We start from the raw sequence: 19,763 nt of genomic DNA, 5'->3' as shown, positions 1-19,763 counted from the left end.
GATATCTTTGACCGGAACGATTTAATGCTGACCCTAATTCTGCAGGAGTGGATGATCAATGGAAACATTGGTATCATACATTTTAAAACTTTTTGGGTGTGTTGGATCAGCAATCTCTAAATAAGTTGGATATACTAATCAACTACATTGCTCCGGATGTGTATAAGTATATTTTGGACTGTGAAACTTATGAATTGGCTATTGCTACGTTGGAAAAAATTTTTGTTAAACCCAAAAATGAGGTATTTGCACGTCACCTTTTATCTGCCCGTAGGCAGCAGGCAGGAGAATCCTTGGATGCTTATTTACAAGCACTCCGGCGCCTTGGTGCTAACTGTAATTATAAGGCCGTGTCTGCAGAAGAACATAGGGAAGAGTCGGTACGGGATGCATTTATTAATGGATTACTGTCTAGATCAATTCGTCAGCGGTTATTAGAAAATAAGATCTTGGATCTTAGTGCTTTTGAGCAAGCCTCTACATTGGATTTGGCTCAGAGAAGTTCGGATTCTTATGCTCTTTTTGATCGGCCTGCGACTGTGGTTTCGGCAGTTCCGGATGAAAGGGAGTTACGTGGATTTAATAGGAGTGGTTTATCAGATTCCGAAACAGTTTCTACTTCGGCAGCTGTTGCCTCTAGGATTCAGAAGTGTTATTTTTGCGGGAACGCCCGGCACCCCTGTCTGAAATGCCCTGCCCGGGAGGCTGTGTGTAGTAAATGCGGCAAGGGAGGTCATTACGCACGTGTTTGCAAATCGGTTGCCTCCTCTGCGACCATTCAGCCTTTAGATAGGGCGTTTATTGCACCAGTTTCTGCCGCCTTTTCCCATGGCCTAAACAAAGCTATAGTTATGGCCCAAGTTAATGGGTTAGAAGTGAAGGCCCTTATAGATACGGGTAGTACTGAGAGCTTTATAAGTCTTCAGTTTGTGAGGGAGAAGCGTTTGAAAATTTCGCCTGTTTCCTATCAGGTGTGTATGGCTCAGACGACTCTCACCTCACAAGTAGCTGGTTGTTGCCTTGTGAAATTAATTCTCCTAGGTAATATGTATACTGATATACGCCTATCCGTTCTGCCTGATCTCTGTGCGGACATTTTGATTGGTCATGATGTGCTTCAATTACATGAGTCCCTCAGTCTTTCTTTCGGAGGAACCAAGCCACCTTTGTCTATTTGTGGATTAACTTCTTTATTCATTTCTCCATTATCACTTTTTTTTCCAATTTGATGCCGGACTGTAAGCCAATTGCTACCAAGTCAAGAAGGTATAGCAGTCAGGATAAAGAATTTATTAATTCTGAAGTTCAACGTCTTTTATCGGAAGGAATCATTGAACCTAGTTTTTCGCCCTGGCGGGCACAGGTAGTTGTCACCACTAATGAGCGACATAAGAGGCGAATGGTGATAGACTACTCTCAAACTATTAACAGGTATACTCAATTAGATGCGTACCCCCTGCCTAAGATTGATGAGCTTATCAATAAAGTATCTCAATATAAGGTTTTTAGCACTATTGACCTAAAGAGTGCTTATCATCAGATTCCTATCGCTAAGAGGGATGAACCATATACGGCCTTTGAAGCTGGCGGAAAGCTGTACCAGTTTTGCCGAGTACCATTCGGTGTTACTAACGGTGTCGCCTGTTTTCAACGGGCAATGGATGCTTTTATAAGTGATAACTCTCTCTCTGACACCTTCTCATATTTAGATGACATCACGGTGTGTGGCAAATCAAGGGTGGAGCACGATTTTAATCTAGAAAGATTCCTTCAAGTTGTGGAAAAAGTTGGCTTAACTTTCAATAAAGAGAAGTGTATCTTTTCGACCACCGAGGTAAATTTACTGGGGTATATTATCTCGGGAAACAAGATTAAACCAGGTCCAGAACGGCTGCGACCACTGATTGATTTACCTTGCCCTACTAATTCTAAGGCCTTGCAACGAGTTGTTGGACTGTTTTCTTATTATTCTAATTGGATTGCAAACTTCTCGCAGAAGATCCGGCCCCTTATTCGGGTTACGACATATCCTCTATCATGGGAGGCCAGGATGTGTTTTGATAATCTTAAAAAGGATATCCTTGGAGCAGTTGTGCATTCTATTGATGAGCAGGTTCCCTTTGTGATTGAGACGGACGCTTCCGATTTTGCAATTGGGGCTACCCTGAACCAAAATGGAAGACCTGTGGCCTTTTTCTCACGTACTCTGAGCAATAGTGAGCAGAGACATTCATCAATAGAGAAAGAGGCGTACGCAATAGTAGAAGCACTGCGTAAATGGAGACATTATTTATCTGGGCGACATTTTACGTTAGTAACTGACCAAAAATCTGTGTCCTTCATGTTTGATGTCAAACATTTCGGAAAGATTAAGAATGATAAAATAATGAGGTGGAGGATCGAGTTGGCATGCTACCATTTTGATATAGTCTATCGTCCGGGGAAGGATAATGTTGCCGCTGATGCGCTGTCGAGGGCTTATTGTTCTGTGCTTCACGGAGATACGCTTATTAATCTTCATAATGCTTTGTGCCATCCTGGTGTTATGAGGATGATACACTTCGTACGCAGTAAGAATTTGTCCTTTTCAGTTGAAGACGTCAAGCGGATGACTTCGTCATGCTCTGTCTGCGCCCGGTGTAAACCGAATTTCTTTAAGCCTCAACGAGCTCATCTTCTAAAGGCTACTTCTCTCTTTGAACGCCTGAGCGTTGATTTTAAGGGGCCTCTTCCTTCAACGACTCAGAATCGATATATATTTACTGTTGTGGTTCCCTTTTGCTTTTCCTTGTGCAGATGTATCAGCTGCTACAGTTATTAAATGTCTGACTCAACTTTTTGTCATCTTTGGGATGCCTGCGTATATCCATTCGGATCAGGGAAGTTCTTTTATGCCTTCCCAGTTGAAGGAATACCTCCAGAGTCGGGGAATTTCTACTAGTAGAACTAACCCGTATAATCCCCAGGGTAATGGACAGTGCGAACGATACAATGGGGTGATCTGGAAGGCAGTTACGTTGGCTTTGACATCCCGGAACCTTAAGAATACACAGTGGGAAATGGTACTGCCTGATGCCCTGCATTCCATTAGATTATTGCTTTCAACGGCTACTAATGTGACCCCCCATGAAAGGCTCTTCAACGATCCGCGGAGATCCACTACGGGATATTCGGTACCTTCATGGCTTGCTATGCAGGGACCTGTGCTGCTCCGACGCCATGTTAGACTGTCAAAGTATGATCCTTTAGTGGAGGAGGTGGAGCTATTGGAGGCAAATTCCCAATATGCTCACATTCGATTCCAAGATGGGAAAGAAAGTACGGTTTCAGTTAAAGACTTAGCTCCTTGTGGTGGCCAGCCCCCTCTTGAGGACATTAACAATAGCCATAATTCAGATAATGATGTCGTCACAGATACTACGAACATTTCCAATCCTATTGCAGACACTTACAATTCTCTTAGTCTGCCCCCGATGGATGTTCATGACCCTTCCAGTCTACCTTCTAATGGGACTTCCAATCCGGAAACCGTTGATAATCGGGATATTGATAGCCTCCCTGCAGAAGATATTTCTGTCTCTCCTGGTGTGGGAGGGCAAGGAACGCCACCAAGGCTAAGAAGGTCGATACGAACAAGATATCCGGTCGACCGATTAAAAATGGACTTTTAAAATAATTAATAATTTAATAGTAAAATTTTAAAATTGTTGAAGGCTCTAGTCATAAATAACTAATTGTAAACTGTAAAGGCTACCTAGGTTGAAGTATATTTTAAAAGGAGGGGTGAATGTGGTGATTATTCTTGTTTTATAAGAAGCATTGTAATTGGTTGCCTGTTTTCCTGCCTTGAGATATATGCTGTAAACTTATTGCTTAGTTGATTCCATGTGACCTGTGGTGGCCATCTTAAATTCAGTTTTCTACAGTTTGGTTGAGACTGGGTGCTCAACATGTACTTGCTGGTTTTTTAAGGTTAATAAAGCCTAGCTTTTGAAAGGCAATCTACTCTTTATTTCAGTGATGATGGATGATTTGTGTCAAGAATGTGAGCCTATGTCTTCAGCTGAAAATGTCTAATAATACTGCTCGTAATACCGATTGTTGTGGCTAAAGGTTTATAAATCTGTTTTATAGAATCCTTTATGCCACAGTATGTTTTAAACTTTTTTAAAGATTGCTAGGTTCTGTGAAATATATTGTGTATTGCAGATTTGATGAAGATAAGAGCATTAATTAGTTCTGTAATTTGTCTGATTACTGTAAAAGAATTTCTGCTGACATTTAAGTCAGTTGCCAGAAACAATTAAGCTAGTCCCTGTTAATTTCAACACCGGTTTCTTCTTTTTTGGCAGCAAGTTGAAGTAGATGGTCAACAATGTATGCTTGAAATCCTGGATACAGCTGGAACGGTAAGACAGAGTTACATAGAATATACAGCACAGAAGCAGGCAATTTGGCCCAACTAGCCTGTGCTGGTGGCTATATACCCCACACGAGTCTCCTCCCATTCCATCAGCTTCATCTCCACCTTTTTCTTTAAGCATATCTTTTTATTTCCTTTTCTCATGTACTCTTCTAGTTTCCTTTTGAAAGCATCTAAGCTATTTGCCTCAACCACTTCCTGTGGTAGCGAGTTCCACATTCTAACCACTCTGAGTGAAGACATTTCTCGTTTTATTTCCCTATTGGATTTATTAGTAACTATCTTGTATTTATAGCCCCTAGTTTTGGCTTCTCCCGCAAGTGGAAACATTCCCGCACAAATTGGGCTTTGAGTAAAGTGTGCAACAAATCAATGTGTGTGTGTTTTGTTTTACTTTAGATGACTTTAGCCATTTGTATAGTTCAGTCATACATTGTTGTGATGGCTAACACCTGGTTTTGTAAACTGGGCTTCGAAGTCTCCGAGAAATCATAATATCACATTTGCCAGGTATGCACATTATACAGGCCTCTTATAGGCAGTTGGGCATACTTGGTTTAATTTTTGCAGATTTGTCAGTGACCATATCCATAGTTGTTTGCTACAGTACTCATTCTTTCCATTTTTATTAAAATATTTCCTCCTCCAGGGTCTAGCAATCCGTTTGAAGGGTGTCATTCGTGTACATTAAAATCATAAATCTGGCCATCAGCTTTTTCCCCTTCTGGAAATCCGCTGCTTTTCATCTTTATTTTTCTGTCAAACCTCCGTTCCTTTCCATTATTCAGTTTGTTTCCTGCTTGCTTCCACCACTTTGGATTTTGTTTTCCATGAATGGCATTCCTTCAGGCATTTACAAGCGCAATTTTCGCTAACTTTCTTTTCCTATTGCTTTTAATTTAACACTGATCATTCAATTAGATTTAACTATCTGCTTCATTTCACATTTTTGGATACCACATGCATTGGTTACCCTCTGGGCTGAATACATTTGTGCCATTTGGGAATGTTATGCTGCTGTCCCATTGTTTTTAATGTCATGTAATTGTACTGGATATTTTACAATACTTCAAGCATCCTGCTCTGAGTAAAATTTGATTTCTAATTAAACTGGTTCCAAAAACAATTAATCTGAACCTGGCTGTATCATTAGGGTGACCAAGCTTTGATATTTGTCAATATTTGGAAGCCCAAAGCAATCTGAGCTGGCCACTACTGAAACAAGTAATTGCTCATAGTGTACAATTTTTAAGTGCAGTTATTTAAGTGGTATATGTAAAGATGCACTATATTTGCACAGTGTATTTTTTCAATTAATGAATCAAGTTACAATTTTTTTTTTAAACTCAAATTTGAAACAGTAGATGTGATTTGAGTCTATTTTATTTACAGGAACAATTTACTGCAATGAGAGATCTTTACATGAAAAATGGACAAGGTTTTGCATTAGTATATTCTATAACAGCACAGTCGACATTTAATGACTTGCAGGATCTAAGAGAGCAAATTCTTAGGGTCAAAGACACTGATGATGTAAGTATGTACAACCGACCCTTTCCTGGAAAACCTAATCCAGAATTTTCATGGCTTGGCTTCTGTTTTGATCCAACCAATAATGAAAATGCTTATTTCAGTTTGTGTGACAGATATATTCCTTGTATTTTAAATATAAAATGGCAGAGGGAAAGAGCAGAGAAAATTACTGTAAACCAAAATTTATTTCAGATTGTACAAAAGATGAAGTAGTCTTTTTCCTACCTTTAACAAAAAACCTGTTCAAGCAGCACACTGTAAAATCGATGCATAACACCACAAACTAGTGGGGGCTGCGCTCATGTTTAGATCTCCTATGTTGCTGTGGAGTTGCCAAGTGGAAGCCAGACATTACCCCATAAAAAGAGGGGATGAAATTAGATGGGGAATATTACCAGGCTACTTCCACACAATATCACAATAATTGTGCTATTACCCAATGCTTCCCCCTGCAACTGATTTGGGACCAGTTGCTGCATATCTTCTGGGGCTGTGAATTCTGAGTCTGAGTATATTCAAGGCTGAGAGAGATAGATTTTTGGACTCTAGGGGAATCGAGGGATATGCAGATCGGGCGGGAAAGTGGAGTTGAGGTCGATGATCTTCTTGAATGGCGGAGCAGGCTCGAGACGCTGTATGGCCTACTCTTATTTCTTATGTTCGAGAAAATGTGTGGTGGGGGAAGGATAAGGTTTTTATATTTCCAAAAAAAAAGAAAAAATTCTTAATATTGATGCATTGTTTCCCCCAAAAGCCACAGCAAATCTATCCAGTGCTGGATCTGTACTATTTGAAGAGGCTGCTCGCAGTACCATTTATAATCATTCAGCCACACTCTCTGGAAAGCCTACTCTTCAAAATGGATCTTGAGGAGCTTGATTTTTGTGCCATTATTTTGTAGGAATTTTTTTTTAATTCGTTCCTGGGATGTGGGCATTGCTGGCAAGGCCAGCATTTATTGCCCATCCCTAATTGCCCTTGAGAAAGTGGTGGTGCGCCGCCTTCTTGAACCGCTGCAGTCCGTGTGGTGAAGGCACTCCCGCAGCGCTGTTGGGGAGGGAGTTCCAGGATTTTGACCCAGCGACGATGAAGGAACAACGATATATTTCCAAGCCAGGACAGTGTGTGACTTGGAGGGGAACTTGCAGGTAATGGTGTTCCCATGCGCCTGCTGCCCTTGTCCTTCTAGGTGGTAGAGGTCGCGGGTTTGGGTGGTGCTGCTGAAGAAGCCTTGGCGAGTTGCTGCAGTGCATCTTGTGGCTGGTACACACTGCAGACACGGTGCGTCGGTGGTGGATGGGGTGCCAATCAAGCGGACTGCTTTGTCCTGGATGGTGGCAAGCTTCTTGAGTATTGTTGGAGCTGCACTCATCCAGGCAAGTGGAGAGTACTCCGTCACACTCCTGACTTGTGCCTTGTAGATGGTAGAAAGGCTTTGGGGAGTCAGGAGATGAGACACTCGCTGCACAATACCCAGCCTCTGACCTGCTCTTGTAGCCACAATATTTATGTGGCTGGCCCAGTTAAGTTTCTGGTCAGTGGTGACCACCCGCACCCCCCCCCCCCCCCCCCCCCCCCCCAGGATGTTGATAGTGGGGGATTCAGCGATAGTAATGCTGTTGAATGTCGAGGGGCGGTGGTTAGACTTGTGCTTGTTGGAGATGGTCATTGCCTGGCACTTGTGTGGCGTGAATGTTACTTGCCACTCATCAGCCCAAGCCTGAATGCCATCCAGGTCTTGCTAATTCAGGCATGGACTGCTTCATTATCTGAGGAGTTGCGAATGGAACTGAACACTGCAGTCATCAGCGAACATCCCCGCATATGGAAGATATTAAAGTAGAGTAGTTCAATTTCAGCTTGTTTCAGTACCTAGTGCATTCACAAAGTGCTGGTTTCTGATTGCTGCTTCAGTGCCTATGTAAATATCTCTCTTCGGATGAGTATTGTTACCAGAAGGACCATTTCCTGAATATGTATTGCTTTCGCTTCTAATTCAAGTGGAGAAATGCAGACTATTTTAGTTCATGGTGATTATTGTCAAATAGTTTTGGAATAAATCCTTTGTTCTACACAATGGGCTGAATGGCCTCCTTCTGTGCTCAATGATTCCTGAAGTTGGAAAGATTCACACCTTTGGCCTCTTGTCAAGAGGCTTCAGCAGGACAGTTTCCGTGTACTTTGGGTCTGTTTGCCATGATATTATGATAGGACTGGATATGAGAGTGCTCCAACTGAACCTTGTGCCTTGATAGATATGACACTTGGAGCAAATAAACAAGGCCTCCACTTTTGACTTGGTTTACCTTGAAGGAACATTTTTTGAAAGGTCTAAGTTGTAGCTAGCTCTGTCTAACCCAGATAAAGGTGCCATATTCTGGTTTTATTTCTCTTTTCTGGTTTTGGTTTTATTTCCCCAGGTTGGCTACCTACTTGGGGACAACCCTCTTTGAGGCTGATATATAGCTGCAGAATTGGCCACTACTGATTCTGCTGCAAGTTGAACTATCTTCCTGCATCCCCACAAAAAAAAGTTGGTAGGTCTTGTATATGTACACTGATCTGGCTGCTGTCCATGTTAGTTACACAAGCAATTTGATTTCTGAAATTAAAAACAGAAAATGCTGGAAATATTCAGCAGGTCAGGCAGCATCTGTGGAGAGAGAGAAACTGAGTTAACGTTTCAGGTTGATGACGTTTCGTCAATTGATTTCTGTCCTTGGTATTTTTTGATCTTTTTCTTAAAAACCCTCCCCCCCCCCAAAAAAAAATCCAGATTTAGAAATTGAGGTGCGAACTAGTTTTGATAAATTAACTAAGGGGATGAGGAAGTAGTAAAACTAAGAATGGCGAAAACAGTTTAAAACATGCGTTTAAAAATTAGGAGTGAGGTATATTGGTTTAGAGTCGTCAGAAGAGAAGAACTTTTCTTTGAGAAACAAAAAATGATTTTGTTTCAGATTATTGTATGGGGTGTGTGTGTAACTCTTTTTTTCCTCTTTCTCCCCCACCACCACCCCCCCCCCCCCCTCAATTTTGAAGTCAGAGGTTTCACTTGCCTCTATTCTTTAAGCTCTCTGCTCATAATGTCTATTTTAGAGGTGAAAGGGGGCATTTCTTTACTAGAGTGATTGACTAAAAAACAACTTTCTGCCTCTCAGAAGCCCAGAACCTGACGGTTGACAATTTGGTATAGTCAATATAACCAGGTCAAACCTTAACACTACTATGCTTCTTCTCAACTGATGATAGTTACTGCTAAAGCATATACTCATCAATTGCCCCACAGTTTGATAGTGCCTAGATCAGATGGCATTCGCCACCTCTATACTTAAGTGGGCTTCCTGCTTCACCTTAAATAAAGCTCTCCGTCATTGCTGGATCCTTCTCTCTGGCCCAAGCAACAGCCAATAATACACGGATACAAGTGTACTACTTAATCACGTCAATGTATTACAGTGTAACAGCCCTTATAATTAATAACTGCTTTATAGCAGTCAAAATGCTTTGACAGGAAATGGAATTTGTGCTGAGAAATTAAATCAACTATTTGTGGTTTACTACATTTGCTTATCTCTTCAACTAAACAGAATTGAGGCTTGAATCTATTGAAGGATGTTAAACCACAGGTGCTTTTTCCACCAGTGGGCAGAATGACACGCCATTTAATGTAACAAAGTGTGAGATATTAAGAATGGGAGATGGGAATAAAGTCTAAATGAGGAAGCACTGCGGGGTGTTGATGAAATATGAGATTTAGGAGTCCAGTTACATAAGTTATTAAAAGCTAGCTTTGGGCACAAAATTATCAAAGATTAATGGGTTGCTGTTTTTCATTACAAGAAATAGAGAATACAAGTTCAAGGAAGAACTACTGTGTTTATACAGAGTACTGGTCAGACATCCGTTTCAATTCTGAGCACCCCACCTTAGGAAGGATAATGCCTTGGATGGAGTCCAGTAACAATTAACCAGAAATAAAAACAGAAAAAGCTGGAGATACTCAGCCGGTCAGGCAGCATCTGTGGAGAGAGAAACAGTTAACGTTTCAGGTCGATGACCTTTTGTCGGAACTGAATCAATTGACGTATTTAAAAGGTGAGATGGATGCTTACTTGGGATTTAAAGGTGTTGAGGGATATGGAGAAATGGTTGGAAATTGAAATTAATGACGGCGAACTATCATGGCTAACCAGTTGGCAGAGGAAACATAATGAGGCAAATAGCCTACTGCTATTCCTCTGAGCTTGCTACATGGTTTTGTGTATAGAAATTAGCTGCAGTCTCCTTGTATATATTTATAATAAATAAATAAGGCTCTTGGATTTATTTTCCAAGAAAAAGGAAGAAATATTGGTCAATTTTCTTTGTTTAGAAGAGGTAAATTATGTCGAGTTGTTTCTCGTGAATTTGCTTTGCTTCATATGATGTACTCCTATAATGCATTTGAGGTTATTAAAATGTGTTGTATGAAAGATAATCCAGACTAAATAACCTTAAGCATAGTGTACACCTTTCAGATCACACAATACTTATGGACGCGGTAGGCCATTTGACCCATCCTAATTAATCCATGCCTTCAGAAAAACCTTGCACTCTTCACCAGACCCCCGTTGCTGCATTTAGTTAAATAATTCAAGGGTTTCACCTCCACCACTCTGCTCTGAAGTCTATTCTAAGTGTTTATCGCTGTGTGCGTGAAGAAGATCCTCCTTATATCAGTTCTAAAGTTACCTTTTATTAGTTTGAACCCGCCCCCTTATCCTATTGTGCAGTTTTATTTAAAGTAGTACTAACCTGTAACCTTTTCCATGCCACTTACTTTAAATACCTCTAAGATCATTTCTCAGACTCCTCCCTTTCCAGGCTGAAAAGCTCACGTCTCTTCAATCTTTCCTTAACTCGGACCCCTGGCAAAAGGGATCAGCCTAATGGTTCTTCCGTGCACTGCCTTCAGCACTTAAATGTTTCCGCTGTTTCTCGGTGACCAGAATTGGACACTACTCAAGTTACAGTCTAACCAGAGCACTGTACAGTTTGATTATAACTTCCTCTGACTTATATTCTACCCTTTTTGGCTTTCCCAACACTGAGCCCTGAGCAGCCCACTTGGTACTAACCCTTGCCTCTCTAACCTCTACCTATTGTTTTCTCACTTTCATCCATTTTATCCATACTCCAGTTTTGCCCAGATTCCCTACAGCTTTGAGCTTAATTAGTAATCTTTTGTGTTTAACTTTATCAAATGCCTTTTTGAAATTTAAGTGCACAACGTAGTAAACGTTACTGTGTTGACTTGTGGGACCTGTACACTTTCTCAAAGAAGTCAAGAAAATTGGTCAGGCAGGATCTTCTGGCTAAAGCCACATTGACTTCATTTAACTAGGTTGTTGTATAGATAACTCTCCAGTTTACCTCTGATTAATTCTACTATTTTACACAGAATTGAAGTAAGACTATGGGTTTGTCATGTCTGTTTTATCACCCTTTTTGAATATGGGTATCACTACTTATTTTGAATCTACTGGTATCTCCCAAGTGTCCATCGGTTCCCTCACAATGATTATCATGCAAATCTTCTTGCAAGTCTCTCTCAACACTCTTGGATAAATACAGGAAACTTTCTGGTATCCGGCACGGACGGGACCGACGTGTTGCCGGTTCATCAACAATTCCGGATAACCGAACGCTCTAGTAAAAGGCTCGGAGCTCTGTATAAAGCAACAAACCCTGTTGCGCAACAGCTTCAAAACAATCGGCACAAGTTGCAAGCGTCTCTGTAGCTTAGCAACAGCTTCAGCTGCACCCTTGCACAGCAACAAATGGAGTTAAAAAAAAGTAACTAAAAGTTAAAAAAAAAAAAAAGTTACCTGAACCGACTCCTGAATTTTGCCGGTGGATAGAGCGTTCTGGTTATTTAGGGGCCGGTTAATCAAAAGTTTCCTGTACCATCTAATCTTGGATATTTATTTGTTTTAAGCACTGGATACTTTGAGGAAGTAATCATTCAGCCTATTTATTGTCGTCTTGCTCGTCTTCAGTTTCAAGCCTATTTACATCTTTTAATGTTCTCTCTTCTTCGGTCCTGTATAGTAAAGGAAAGTGTGCTCCAAGGTAATTTGGGGAAGAAACACTTAAAAGCTGCACTTGCAGCCGAACATGCTTTTTTAATTGGGATCCATGGACTTCAGGGGTCTACAAGGTCATCAGGCAAAAAAAAAGTTTCTGTCTATTTGGGACTGGCGTGTATATGGTTTGCTGCTCTTCAGCCCCCAACAATGAGATGTAAATTGGCTGTCCAGCCCTTGGCCCCATTGTTTCAGCTACAAGATCAGTGTTTGCAACAAGAAACTGCTGATCTGCCTACTGATAGTGTTGAAGAGCTTCTGTTTCAAATACCTGTACCCAGGCCCTTTGCAGTCTGATCAAATCTTTTACTGGCAGCAGCACCCATTGCAAAACAGATAGGCTGCTGCTACATTTTTGATCTTTACTGCAGTAGTGTTAAGGCCCAAAATAAAAATCTATTTAGAATCTTCATTATTAGGTTTTCCCCCTGGTTTCATGGACATAATTTCAACCCAAAGTGTTTGGGTGGGAGGAGAAAGCTTTGTGCTTTTTCCCCTTCTGGAGAAGAAGTGGACTTTGTGCCCATTTCACGCTTTTTGCTGTGTTCTCATGAATTTGTGCTAGTACCAAAGCCCCTGTTGAGGTTATTGTGGCTTTATTTTTTTTTAGAAGAACTCGTATCTCTAGGTGTGCATAATATTTGTATGATTTTTAGTATAAACTGCACCACATATACAGGAAACTTTTTTTTATCCGGGACCGGCGTAGTGCCAGTTGATCAAAAAGTCCGGGTTACAGAGGTATATTTACTAAGGTACGAGAGCCCTGTACATGGCCACAGATCCAGGCGTCCCTGTTGCATGGCAACAGGTGCAGGAACCCCGGTTACACGGCCACTAATATGAAGTAAAACTTACCTGATCCTACTCCTGAATTTTGCCAGTTAAGAGAGATTCCGGTTATTTAGGTGCCTGTAAAAAGAGAGAGTTTCCTGTATAATGATTTGATGCCTGTAATGAACAGCTTCATGTTGTTCAGTTTCAGTTATGTTGTGAATAATTTTAAAAATTCTTTAGTAATTCTTGTGTCGCATGCCTCAAATTGCCATATTTCACTCTTCCAGCTAACCAAGTTTACAGACTCTGGTTTTGGTCATTACCAACAAAGCAATAAGAAGTTACTGATTAATTTCTTTTTTAAATGGCCATTCATCCTATTTTTTAAACACTGCAGCACCCCAACTGTGAAAATGCAAATTATAGGTTTTTTTTAGAAAATAATTGTAAAACACTACTGTAGTAATGCTGCTGAAGAGAAAGGAAGACTAGAGAATGAGATTGGAGGGGGGGGACTGGGGAATAGGGGTCAGAGAATGGGGGCCAAGAGGAGGGAAAACGGGGTCAGAGAATGGGGGCCAGGAGGAGGGAAAACGGGGTCAGAGGGGGAATGGGGTCCAAAAGAGAAGAATGGGATTTGGAGAGGGGGAAGCCCAAAGGATTGTGAATGCTCAGTCGCTGAGTATATTCAAGACTGGGATTGATAGATTTTTGGGAACTAAGGGACTCTAGGGATACAGGGATAGGGTGAGAAAGTGGAGCTGTTGTGGAAGTTCAGACTTGATCTTATTGAATGATGGAGCAGGCTCGAGGGGCCGTATGGCCTACTTCTGCTCCTATTTCTTATGCTCTTGTGCAGCAAGTAACAAACAAATAACTACTGGGGGAAAAGTATCTTTACTTTAAGGTTGCAAATTGTGTTTTGTTATGTCCTTTTGTAAGTTTTATAGGAGTGTCAATATTTCAGGAAAGGTTGATCTCTTACGTAGTTAAGTGTAATTGTAAAATGGTAATGGCCCGTATTTTCTGATCGCAGGCCTCCCTGCGCCCTTACCTGAGGGCTCCCGGGACGCGCACACTTCCGCTCCTGGGCCTCTCCAAACTGCAAGTGCGCAGGGCCCATGTATCCCAGAGGCGCAGGTAGTTCGCAGCATCCCTAGGATCACGTGGGCCATGGGGAGCCAATCACAGAAGGGAATCTCCCTTCATACATTTGACAGGAAGACCTGTCAATATATGAATGGAGATCAGTGGAAAAACATAGTAAAACTTTAAATACATTTTTTTTAAATCACATTTTTTAAATGGCTTGAAATTACAATAAATTAAGTATTTTAAACAAAAAATAATTTTTTTAGTTTTTTACAGGGCTAAAAATAAACTCTTTAAAAAGTATTTTTAAATGATAAATCAGTGGGGAAAAAAAAAAATTTTAAACTTTTTTTCAACTCTTACCCTGGTAAAAGCAGGCCTTACGCTTTTACCAGGCGTGAGAATTGTAAGGGTTTTCTGCGGGTGGAGGGTCTCCAAAAAGCGGAACTATCCGCCCGCAGAGGCCCTTCTCCAGGGCAGCCGGAGGATCTGTCGAGAGCTTTCTTGACAGATTGGAAATGCCGGTTTTCAGCGCATGCCTGAAACCGGCATTTTCGATGTCCCTACGGGTGGGTCCACAGCGCGTACACACCCATAGGGATCGGAATATCTGGCCCACTGTATTCATAACACTTAAGAATATGCCTGATGTTTATTGTATGTAATAAATTTTACACCGGATATAATGGATTTGACAGTATCAGATTCTGCCTCTAATATGCCAAACTCCAAATTGTAATTCCTACACAACAGGGAGTAGATGGATTGCTTCAATAACTGTGCTTCCTTCTCGGTATAAATATCAAAAATCATCTTGTAGTCTCAATTTAACTTGCCAGATCCAAATTCCATATTTTCTTGGGCATTAGCGTGGCTTGGTAGCACACTCACCTGAGTTCGGTTAGGAATTCAAGCCGTACTCACAGTTTGAGCCATGGTCAAAATTACTATTTTTAGAGGCTTTTGAGACTTTAAAACCAGGGCACTATCTAGCTGTTCTCTTGATTCTAGTGTACTTGAAAGACCTATTCAAAGAAGCGCAGGGACTTCTGGTATCTTGCAACTAATTATTCATCTCCTTGCTGTTTGTGGGATCTTGATGTGTGCAAAATGACTGCCACATTTGCCTGCACCATAGTTGAAGTGCTTCCAAATATTTCATTATATATAAAGTGCTTTTGAGTTTCTGAAAGATATAATGAGGTGCTGTATAAATCCAACTCTGTCCTTTAGTGGCAGTGACTAACAAAAAACAGGATCTAAACCATAATGTCTGACTTCATCAGTATGTTGAAATTGAGCAGTTGCTGGATGGTAAATATATTTAGCAAGTTCCAGTTAGATCGAGCTGGATAATATTCTTGAGCGACATGATGTACACTGATTTATATTTAGTTGTCCTGTTTAGAGGAAAAACAATTGGAAAAAACATGGCAAACTAGATGCTCTAGTGTTTCAGGAGCAGCAGTGGATGGTTCTACATCAATTCAACTTTGTTCCACAAGGTTTGCAATGTGGTTTAGGGCAAATGTAGTCTCTCTGACTAATTTTGATTGCCTAAGTGGGTTGGAGAAGAATTTTCCAGGGTTTTTTTTCTCCTAAATGACCTGGGTTTGTATTTGGCTTTTCGCCTCTCCCAGGAGAGTACGTGGCTCTGGGGCGATGGGGAATGTATGTACTGTAATGCATTTGCCCATGAACCACAGCAACTATTCTTCAAAAGTAATTAATTGAAGTGCTATGTGAAAGGTTGTAAGTTTGTTCTTTCTTGCATGCAATTTCTGGTTTCTCAACACAGAATATGCATGCACTCAACATAGGGAAAAACACCACTTCTAGGTGCAGAGAGCTGAGGTGCAGATTGGTAGAGTCGAGGCTTGGGGAATGTAACTGTGTGTAAGGGTACTGCAGGAGTTTAACCTGCTAAAATCTCAAAACTTAAGCTTCCCATTATTAAGCTAGGACCAGCTTACCTTTTGGGGCATTGACTTGCATAGTTATCTGGAACTAAGTGGGAAGTGGCATCATTTGATCTCATTTTTTGTGGAATTGCATGCTATTGCAGATAAATCTAACCCACTGATCTTCATTTCCCTCCAGTCACTCTTTGCCATGAGTATACCGTCTTGTCCCGCTGCTCTCTTAGTGAAGAAGGCGACAATTCAGTGGGCAGGTTCTTCCAGCCGTATTGAACACTGCCTTCGGAAAGCAAAGACAGACCAAGCTTTTTACAACTACATGATTAGTTGCTCTGTCCCTCTGACCCCTGTACCAATGTCATGTAATTGAAAAACTTCAAACTCCGCACACCATGCTGTCGCCAGACCAATAGCACTGCCTTTGAAGCATGAAGACTGATCTATTCCAGTTGCCCATAAGGAACAACGGTTGGTCAGAAAACCATTTTTCGAGGCCAATCAAAGATGTGCCTACAGTTTTGAGGGACCTCTGGTGCTCAACACTATGCTGCTTCGGTGGAATGTACATGGCTCTGACACGCCAAGACCTCGATTCCTCTTGCTCAGACAAAGTTAGCTGAGCATACCCCAACTTCCAGTGAAATTAGTCCTGGTCAATGATCACATCAATGAAGGCATTTTTAAATTTTGTTCTTCACCTTTGATGATAAAATGCAGAATTATGCATGCAGCCTTCACCAGTAACATTGCTCTTTTACTCTCCCAGGTGCTTTTATCCTTTGTCAATATTTTGTAGTATTATAGTTAGATTACTGTGGAAGTTTTGTAAACTTGTACTACCCAAAAAGAAGTATTCAATTCAGTTTGGAAAGTGATGTGGACATGTGCAAGTAAAACTAGTCCAAACAGAATTCTAAAATGTGTATGTTAAGATTTATACAGAATGTATATTCCTTAAAAAGTCAGTTCTGCCTTTCTTAATTTTGATGTGTATTCCGTGGCCTGTATATTTTTGCTATGAAAGATACCACAGCTTTAGCATAGTTGAAAAGATCAGTGCATTAATAATTGATGGCGGATTTGCTAAAGTGACCCTCTTAATGTTGAGAATTGTTTGCCATCGTATTGCTGAAATATATTTGTAACTTGGTTTGTAATTCCTACTGGAAAGTAAAACCGCCATCAGACAACGCCCATTTTTGCTCTATTTGTAAAATCTGTTTTAGAAGATGACCTTAAGCGCTAACTCACTTCACAATAAGAACTGCAATATTAAAATCAATTTTAGTAATTTCTTAGTAGTCATAGTTGCTGATCAGTCTTCCCATTCCCTCCAACAAAAATATACCCTTTCCATCTACTGTCGCCATTAGGATTCTAAAGTATAGTAGTGATTGGTGTCATGCCCACTTGACCTACTAAAATGCCCACCACTGCAATTCTAGATTTTGCCATTTCAAACTTAGATTGTCTCCAAGCAGAACATTTCAAGCTAGAGATTGCTTGGGTGAAACATTGTTATCGCAGGTCTGTCATTGTGGTGTTTGGGACCATTTTGAGGCAATGGATTAAGAGAATTGTACATGGTTCAAGTGTATTGGCTAATGTGTGGTTCCCACTCTCTCCCCGTAGCATATTGGTAACTGGCATATCATCCTCTGGTCATAACCATAAATGTAATTAATTTGTGTATTACCAGTTGCTACATTTTAGTAATTATAGAAAGAGACTAAAGAAATGGATGTGAATTTGTAATTTTATATTTGCACAAATGTTTTTAGCTTCTAGTATAAATTCAACTTTTCACTTTTCTGGCAGGTGCCAATGATTTTGGTTGGTAATAAGTGCGACTTGGAGGAAGAGCGCGTGGTTGGAAAGGAGCAAGGACAGAATCTAGCAAGGCAGTGGTGTAACTGTGCCTTTCTAGAATCCTCTGCAAAGTCGAAGATTAACGTTAATGAGGTGAGACTAATGTGCAGAAACACAGGCAGTATTCTGATTGATCATTAGTGCCATTTGTTGCACTAAATGGATTTACCTATTCATTTCATACTGTTGGGAAAATCTTCAGTCTTTTGATTAGAGATCAGACAAATTGTACATGTCAAAATTGCATCAATACCTTCAGTTTAGCTCACACTGATTGAAGAATTAAAAACATTCGGAAAGTGTGAAATTAATTTCTGGCTCTATTGTTTGCAGAACAATATTTTGTACTAGTTTGACTTGGATTTTATTTTAAAATATTGGCCCAGAAATTCGGGTCTCCATGGGTGAGTACGCACGGGGTACTCACCCGTAGGCCGAATGGAAGTGCCAGTTTTCTGCATGCATTGCGCATGCGTGGGAAACCGGCAATTCCGATCCTCTGAACGAAGGGGTTCAGAGGTCGAACGCGCGCGCAGGAGAGGCTGCGCGTGCGCTTTGAACTTAGGTTTTTTTTGCAGGTTTTCCCGGGATCGTAAGCCTGCAGTATTTAGAAATGTAAAAAGCAGGCGTAAGGCCTGCTTTTTACAAGGTAAGTGGTCAATTAATTAAAATTAAAACATTTTTTCCACAGGTTTATTATTTTTAAATACTTTAAAGCAAGGTAAGTTTATTTTTAGCCCCGTAAAATATAAAATTATCTTTTTCAAAAATTTAAATTATTGTTTAAAATAGTTATTTAATGTAATTTATAGTTTATTTAAAAAGTGTGATTTAAAAAAAAAAAAAAAAGTATATGAAGGTTTACTGCTATTTTGGGGCCCGTAGTATTTATAAGTCTTGATAGGTCATCCTGTCAATCTTATGAATGGGCTTTTCCCTCCTCCGATTGGCTGCCCATGGCTCACGTGATCCCAGGGGATGCATCGCACTAACTGCGCCCCTGGGACACGCAAGCACAGCATGCCGGCAGCTGGACCAGGCCCACGGGGCCCTACAGCTCAACTGCCGGCGCGCAAGGTAAGTGCAGGTCGGGGGCTTGCACCCGCGGGAAGCCCCCGACCCGAATTTCTGGGCCAATCTCAGGCTGTGGGTGACATCTACAGGGCTGCATTTGTTGCCCATTCCAAAGTGTGCTGAGAAGGTGTTGGTGGGCCACCTTCTAGAACTGTTCCAGTCCTTGTGATCGTACTCATGATAGTGTTAGGAATGGTAAGATGGTGTGCAACTTGGAGGTAATGGTGTTCCCCACTCTTATCCTTCTCGGTGGTGAAGGTCGCAGAGCTGGGAGATGCTGTTAAATTAACCTTGGTGAGTTGCTGCAATGCATCCTGTAGATAGTACATACTGCAGCCACAGTACGTTGCTGCTGCAGAGGGTGGATATTGAGTCCAGTGGTTCCAGTCAAACAGACTGCTCTGCCTTTCATGGTGTCACACTTCTTGGTTTCTCTTTTGGATGCATCCACCCAGGAAAGTGGCGCGTATTCCATTGCAATCCTAGCTTGAATCTTGTAGATGGTAGAGATTTTGAAGAGTCGGGTTGATGGTAAAGATCCCTGGCACTATTTGAAGATGAGCAAGGAGTACTTCTGACCAAAACTCCTTCCTCAAGCAATACCACCGAAACCACTCATCTCCTTGCTGTGTATTAAATGGGTGCCACATTTGCTCTGCACTTCAAAGTAATTCATTATATGTGCAGCACTGAGACACAAGCTGGTTGAATTGCAGGTCTTTTTATTAAAAATAAATTAAATGAGGTTATACATGACTCTTGCATTTTGTGATTTATGTTATCCACCTCCGCTGGTAATATCTGGCACAATTAGCTTATTTGCATATTAGCCTTGAAATAGAATGTCCTGTGGGAAGCAGTGGGTGGTCATTTTTCACTGGGAAATGTATGTATGTGTGTGTAGATACATTATACTTGTGCCCTGTTACTGTAAATGCATTTTGGTAT

General features: G+C 41.0%; 1 protein-coding gene across 3 annotated transcripts in view; it reads left to right on the top strand.

The window, feature by feature from the left end:
- The window catches only part of LOC147106260 (ras-related protein Rap-1b), an 84,465-nt gene that overhangs the window by 52,900 nt on the left and 11,802 nt on the right, over positions 1 to 19,763 (top strand). For all 3 annotated transcript variants that reach the window (XM_086009224.1, XM_086009223.1, XM_086009222.1), the window contains 3 exons: positions 4,353 to 4,409; positions 5,816 to 5,956; positions 17,691 to 17,834. In XM_086009224.1, coding sequence (XP_085865350.1) covers positions 4,353 to 4,409; positions 5,816 to 5,956; positions 17,691 to 17,834 — 342 coding nt within the window. The remainder of the gene's footprint in view (positions 1 to 4,352; positions 4,410 to 5,815; positions 5,957 to 17,690; positions 17,835 to 19,763) is intronic.

Source organism: Somniosus microcephalus, chromosome 16, assembly GCF_052327205.1.
Source record: "Somniosus microcephalus isolate GS21.2 chromosome 16, FLI_Smic_1.0, whole genome shotgun sequence".
NCBI classification, from domain to species: domain Eukaryota; kingdom Metazoa; phylum Chordata; class Chondrichthyes; order Squaliformes; family Somniosidae; genus Somniosus; species Somniosus microcephalus.
Note: the sequence above shows the minus strand (reverse complement) of the source record. Positions and strands in the feature narration are given on the sequence as shown.